At 42.7% G+C, this 7,470-nt stretch overlaps 1 protein-coding gene and 1 pseudogene across 1 annotated transcript in view; one reads left to right on the top strand and one right to left on the bottom strand.

Moving 5' to 3' along the window:
• Window positions 1–2,155, top strand: part of LOC108520132 (melatonin-related receptor) — a 5,359-nt gene extending 3,204 nt beyond the window's left edge. Inside the window, exon 2 of the mRNA XM_017859411.1 lies at window positions 232–2,155. Within this exon, the coding sequence (XP_017714900.1) occupies window positions 232–1,910 (1,679 nt within the window). The 3' untranslated portion in view covers window positions 1,911–2,155. The remainder of the gene's footprint in view (window positions 1–231) is intronic.
• A 1,888-nt stretch (window positions 2,156–4,043) lies between these two features.
• The window catches only part of LOC108520129 (NGFI-A-binding protein 1 pseudogene), a 49,829-nt pseudogene continuing 46,402 nt past the window's right edge, over window positions 4,044–7,470 (bottom strand).

Below are 7,470 nucleotides of genomic sequence, written 5' to 3'. Positions count from 1 at the left end.
AGGTGGGCAAAGTACAGGTCTCCCAAACCTGGCTGTTCATCAGAGCCATGTGGGACCTGCTTGTAAATAAAAATAAAAACACAACTGCATTTCTTTAAAATAATTCTAGAATTATAAATGGTCATAATCCAGCTGGCCTTCCTCTGCACCTTAAATGTGTAGATTTCTGTACTTAAACCATTTATTCTTCTCTGTCTTTCCCTTTTCTCCCTCCCTTGATATGTTTTTCAGGCAACATCTTCGTGGTTAGTCTCTCTGTGGCCGACATGTTGGTGGCCATCTACCCATACCCTTTGATGCTGCATGCCATGTCCACTGGGGGCTGGGATCTGAGCCAGTTACAGTGCCAGATGGTCGGGTTCGTCACAGGGCTGAGTGTGGTCGGCTCCATCTTCAACATTGTGGCAATCGCCATCAACCGTTACTGCTACATCTGCCACAGCCTCCAGTATGAGCGGATCTTCAGTGTGCGCAATACCTGCATCTACCTGGTCGTCACCTGGATCATGACCATCCTGGCTGTCCTGCCCAACATGTACATTGGCACCATTGAGTATGATCCTCGCACCTACACCTGCGTCTTCAACTATCTGAACAACCCTGTCTTCACTGTTACTGTCGTCTGCATCCACTTCGTCCTGCCTCTCCTCATCGTGGGTTTCTGCTACGTGAGGATCTGGACCAAAGTGCTGGCAGCCCGTGACCCTGCAGGGCAGAATCATGACAACCAACTTGCTGAGGTTCGAAATTTTCTAACCATGTTTGTGATCTTCCTCCTCTTTGCAGTGTGCTGGTGCCCTATCAATGTGCTCACTGTCTTGGTGGCTGTCAGTCCGAAGGAGATGGCAGGCAAGATCCCCAACTGGCTTTATCTTGCAGCCTACTTCATAGCCTACTTCAACAGCTGCCTCAACGCTGTGATCTACGGGCTCCTCAATGAGAATTTCCGAAGAGAATACTGGACCATCTTCCATGCTATGCGGCACCCTATCATATTCTTCTCTGGCCTCATCAGTGATATTCGTGAGATGCAGGAGGCCCATGCCCTGGCCCGTGCCCGTGCCCATGCTCGTGACCAAGCCCGTGAACAAGCCCTTGAACAAGACCATGCCCATGCCTGTCCTACTGTGGAGGAAACCCTGATGAATGTCCGGAATGTTCCATTACCTGGTGATGCTGCAGCTGGCCACCCCGACCATGCCTCTGGCCACCCTAAGCCCCATTCCAGATCTTCCTCTGCCTATCGCAAATCTGCCTCTACCCACCACAAGTCTGTCTTTAGCCACTCCAAGGCTGCCTCTGGCCACCTCAAACCTGTCTCTGGCCACTCCAAGCCTGCCTCTGGTCACCCAAAATCTGCCACTGTCTACCCTAAGCCTGCCTCTGTCCATTTCAAGGCTGACTCTGTCCATTTTAAGCCTGCCTCTGTCCATTTCAAGGGTGACTCTGTCCATTTCAAGCCTGCTTCCAGCCACCCCAAGCCCATTACTGGTCACCATGTCTCTGCTGGCAGCCACTCCAAGTCTGCCTTCAGTGCTGCCACCAGCCACCCTAAACCCACCACTGGCCACATCAAGCCAGCTACCAGCCATGCTGAGCCCACCACTGCTGACTATCCCAAGCCTGCCACCACCAGCCACCCTGAGCCCACTGCTGCTGACCACCCTGAGCTCTCTGCCTCCCACTGCCCTGAGATCCCTGCCATTGCCCACCCTGAGTCTGACGACAGTGACCTCCCTGCGTCGGCCTCTAGCCCTGCCGGTGGGCCCACCAAGCCTGCTGCCAGCCAGCTGGAGCCTGACACCATCGCTGACCTTCCTGACACTACTGTAGTCACTACCAATACCAATGATTACCATGATGTTGTGGTTATTGATGTTGAAGATGATCCCGATGAAATGGCTGTGTGAAAAATGCTCTCACAGGTAGCCAGGCAGTGGTCACCTTTCTAGTTTGTTTTGCATATGTAATCCAAAGTGAGATACCTTACTGCACCTAGACACAGACACTGACACATAGAAATGGTGTAAGCTACGTCCACCTTTCAGGCGTACTCCTCCTTTACTTAATGTACTCTATTAAAGTGTGTGCGTGAGTGTGTGTGTGCTTGCTATTTTAGGGACCTTAATTTCCCTCAAGTTTGATGTCTGTTGTTCCAAACCTCCCTTTCCAACTATGGTCAACCTTCAGTCCTCAGTGATCCCTGAAATTTTAGACTTTGATTTTTTTCCCACTCTTGTGTCCCTCCTCCCCTTTCCTCATTTCCTCTGCCTTGTTCCTGCTTTCTTCTCCCATTCCCTGAGGGGGTTGGGAGAGGGGCGCATGCACAATGCTAAAGGTGTGTTGTGGTGAAGGCTTCCATTAATGTGACTGCACAGCTTTATGTTCTTAAATGTGTAACTCTATATTATACTTTTAATAGCAGTCAGAAAAGCGATTGTAGTCAAGTACAAGTACTGGAAAGTTTCTTCCTAAATTTCAGCAACAACATATGACCCCTATTTGGAGAATACAATTTGATAAGCTCTTATTAAAAATACATTTTTTATGCCTATGAGATCAAATGGCAAAAGGAAAGATATGGGCACACAAAATTATTTCTAATTTTTGAAAATTCGAACATTGGTACTTTTTATAGTCAAACATGGTTGCAAATGATAAGAGGTTTTTACTTTATTTGTAATTATTTACCTTTTAAGCATTTGCCAGGATTTTTTTTTCATTTAGTTCCAGAGAAATAAATCCATTCATAAACTAGTTTCTTCTCCTAAAATACAATCTTATGGTTGCTAGGATCAATTATGGTAATATTTTAATATTATAAGTCATAACTACTCTTTACCACAGATTTTTTTTTAAACAACCTGGTATTTTTTACAGTTTTACATTATTATTTTCATTCAAAAGGGAATTTGAAGTAATGACTGGCAGCAAGAAGTGAATTGAATACTGCTGGGAGGTTGTAAATGAGCATTCCTCCTGGATGGGGAGGGAGGCAAGGAGGAGAAAGATGCCGACACCAGTCAATCCCACCACACATCCAACATCAGCCAATCCCACCACACTTGGCCAAGGTTCAGTGATACACGATGTTAAGTCGTAGATGTCTTATATTAGCACACTTGACAGACCAGGAAATGATTTTCTCTACAATTCAAGAAAATGGCTGTTTAATAAAATTTCAATTGCTGATTCAAATAGATACTTTAAGCAAAGTTTACTGTATGAAAGCTTGTGAGGATAAGTGGAAATGTATTATACTGCCTTAATTCTATTCTGTATTTGTGGTAGCAATTAAATAAAAGTGTTTTGTGGCTTTAGTTTGTGGTTTGTTGATAAATTCATTTCTCCACTGGAGTTACTTACGGGGAGGGTGTACAGGGTGAGGGGTGGCAAAGCATTGACCATGGGGAATCAGAAGACTTGGTGCAAGTTCCATCCCTGCTACCAGTTTGCTGTATGCCAGGGCAAGTCCCTTGACCCCTCTCACCTCAGTCCCTTTACTTAGCAAACTGGAGAGGTGGTGGGGAGAGGGGAGCATGCTGGGGTTGCTGTTCTTCACACTAGTGCATTGGATGACCTGACCTGCCTGCTCTTGGATATCTGAACTGCACCAGATATGGCTCTGAAAAGAGACCCCTTTTACTCCCCTGAAAGGAGTGAAGCCAGGCCCCAATAATGTCATGACCCAAAGGCTTCTGGAATGAAGAAACAGAGCTCATGAGGGAATGGGGAGGCACAGGAGTGAGAGGCAGGAGGGCTGGTCGTTTGCTCTCCAGCTCAGGGGTGGGTAGCAAGACCCCAGCCACTGGGCAAAGCTCCTAATCTTAGAAATACAGTTTCAAAAGAATCTCTGACAATAAGGAAATGCTCAAAATACACTGATCAGCAAAATCAAACTGAATTCAAAGTAATATACAGTAGGACATAATTTTAAAAAATATGCATACTTAACACATGCACATATAGACAAACAGTTACACATATGCAGTTGTTCTATCTGGGCTTTCCCAGGCTGTGAGTATAGATAGACTGAGGTCATCTTAATGTTTAATGCCCGAGTTAAAGTGGTTTGAGCCATCAAGGGCTGCCTGCCTGAGGGCTGCCTGCACCCCTGTGCCAAATTTCTGTGCAGAAAACATAACTAAAAGGGATGTTTATTCATGTACTTACAAACTGGCTATGGTCAGCTCCCCATCCATGTATTCCGTGTTCTCACTCTCCACTCACACCCAAGAGGTTGTTTTGCATGAGACTGCAAGTGTCCAAACCAAGGGTACTGTGTCCCAATGCTCCAAACTGCCACTCTCCAGGGGTTTACGGGGTGCAAGGTTTTGAGAGATGAGAGAGGTGACGAAAATTATCTGCCATTATTACAACTTTGTTCCGCAATTTTCCCCAGTGCCTGAAGCAACCGGCTCACACCAAGTCTCCTGAAAGTCATACCAAGTCTCTTGAAAGCAGCCACTTCCACCATCTCTGTTTATCTCCTGCAGCTGCTGTCATCAAACTTGCCTGAGCCACAGCGCCTCCACCTCCGCGCCCATAATCACCTGGATAGGAACAAGCAGCACTTCCACCCCAGTTCCTTATCAGTTCCTTCACAGCCTAGAAACATTTTTTTTTCTGCTCCTCTCTCCCTTATCCTGTTCCCCTTCACTCTCAAAAGCCACTAAGATTCCTAAAAGCATCTCTGATTTACTCCCCCCTCCCCGACTTTGAGTGACCAAGGCAAGAAGCTGAATCTCTGCTTCAGGTTTAAGGTGTGTCGTAGTTCTGCCTGGAAAAAATGCAGAGCTTCTGCTTTACAGCAGTGAGAATGAAAGGGCCAACTTTGCTGACTTCCTCAAAGAGAGAATCTGCCTCCAGATGAGCCTAAATCTCCATAATCAAGGGATTTAAAAAATGCAAGCAACTTTTAAATGACAGTTTTTCTGAGTTTCTCCTCTTTTCTTTTTAAATGGAAATATAATTTATATACTGTAAAGTGACAGCCAGATTTTTGTTTTTTAACATATGCATACATCCATGTAACTACCACCCTGGCCAAGATATAGGTAGCCCTCTAGGAAGTTCCCTGTTGCCCCCTTCTAATCAATACCCCATCCAAAGGCAACCACTATCCTGACCTTACCATACATTAATTTTGCCTGTTCTAGAATTTTGTATAAATGGAAGCATACAATATGTATTCTTTTGTGTCCAGCTTCTTTTTAAAAAAATTGTGATGAAATATACATAACATAAAATTGACCATTGTAAACTTTTTGAATGTACAATTCAGTGATATTAAATATATTCACATTGTTGTGCAACCGTCACCACTATTCATTTCCAGAACTACTTCATTATCTCAAACTGAAACTTTGTACTGATTAATAACTTCCTTTCCCCTTAACCTCTGGTAACCACCATTCTATTTTCTGTCTCTATGAATTTACCTATTCTAGACACCTCATATGAGTGGAATCATACAATGTTGGTCCCTTTGTGTCTGGTTTCTTTCACTTAGCATAATGTGTTCAAGGTTCACTCATATCATAGCATGTATCCATACATTATTTTTTATGACTGAATAACATCCCATTCTAGGGATATACCAAATTTTGTTTACCCTTTCATGTATTGATGGACATTTTGGTGGTTTCCATTTTTGGCTGTTGTGAATATTGCTGCTATGAAGATTGATGTACAAGTTTCTGCTTGAGCCCCTGCTTTCCACCTTTTTGGAGATATACCTAGGAGTGGAATTGCTGGGTCATGTAGTCCAGCTTCTTTTACTCAATATTATGTCTTTGAGATTCATCTATGTTTCTGTGTATGTCAGTGGTTGGTTATTTTTCACTTTCATATAGCATTCTACAATATTAATACATTACAATTTATTTATTCTACTACTGATGGATATTCGGGTTGTTTCCAATTTGAAACTATGATAAAAATGCTTCTATAATCATTTGTGTACATGTCTTTTAATTTAATTTTGTATTGAGGTATAATTTTACATACAGTGAAGAACACTACTTCAATGTCAAGCTCTACTTCAGTAGAGAGCTCAACAAATTTTAACATATGTGTACACCCATGTAACCACCACACACATCAAATTATAAAACATTTCCAGCACCCCAGAAAGCTCTTTTATGCCAGAGTAATTTTGCTGGTTTATTGAACTTTATTTAAATGGAAGCATACAGAATGCATTCTTTTGTGTTTGTGTTCTTTTCTTCATCATTTTGTTTGCGAGATTTATCCATGTTACTTTAGGTATAAGGAATTCATTTTCTTTTATTGTTATGTAGAATTTCTTTGTATGACTATAACACCACTTTTGAGCTATTCTACTGTGGCTGAACATTTGGGCTGTTTTCCAGTTTGGGGCTTTTAAGAAACCTGTTATGAACATTATTGTACATGCCTTTTGATGCACATATGGACTCATTGCTCTTGGAAATATACCTAGGCTTGGAATTGCTGAGTCATGAGTATATATGTATTTAGTTTTAGTAGACACTGCTAAATATTTTTCCAAAGTTGTTTGTGTTTGTCCATTTTCATACTGCTATGAAGAAATACCTGAGGCTGGGTAATTTACACAGAAAAAGAGGTTTAATGGACTCACACTCCCACATGACTGGGGAGGCCTCACAACCATGGTGGAAGGTGAAGGAGGAGCAAAGGCACGTCTTACATGGCAGCGGGCAAGAGAGTATGTGCAGGAGAACTGCTCTTTATAAAGCCATCAGATCTTGTGAGACTTATTTAATATCAGAGAACAGCACAGGAAAAAACCCTCATGATTCAATTACCTCCCACTGGGTCCCTCCCAAAACACCTGGGGATTATGGGAGCTATAATTCAAGATGAGATTTGGGTGGTGACACAGCCGAATCATATCATTGTTGAACTGCTTTTTAGCCTCACTAGTAAGGTATGAGAATTTGAGGTGCTCGGCATTCTTGCCAACATTAGGTATTTTCAGCCCTTTTTAATGTGAGCTATTCTAGTGGGTGTCTAGTGCTATTTCATTGTGGTTTCAGTTTGCATTTCTCTAATGAGCAATGATGTTAATCATCTTTTTACGTGATTATTGACCATTTAAATATCTTCTTTATTGAAGGCCCTGAACAAATATTTTGACTATTTTAAAATGGAAGTTTCTGTCTTTTTCTTATTGACTTGTAACAGGATATGCATGTGTGTATATGTCAATTGCATGAATATCTTCTCTCAGTCTGTGGTTTGCCTTTTTGCTCTCTTAATTGTATCTTTTGATGAACAAAAATCCTTAATATTATAAAGTCCAATTTATCAGTTTTTCTTTTCTTTTCTTTTTTTTTTTTTGAGACGGAGTCTCGCTCTGCCCCCAGGCTGGAGTGCAGTGGTGCGGTCTTGGCTCACTGCAAGCTCCACCTCCCGGGTTCACGCCATTCTCCTGCCTCAGCCTCCCGAGTAGCTGGGACTACAGGC

This window comes from Rhinopithecus bieti, unplaced genomic scaffold (assembly GCF_001698545.2).
Source record: "Rhinopithecus bieti isolate Rb0 unplaced genomic scaffold, ASM169854v2 scaffold_50837, whole genome shotgun sequence".
Taxonomy (NCBI): Eukaryota; Metazoa; Chordata; class Mammalia; order Primates; family Cercopithecidae; genus Rhinopithecus; species Rhinopithecus bieti.
The sequence above is the reverse complement of the archived record's forward strand: the minus strand, read 5'-3'. Positions and strand labels throughout refer to the sequence as shown.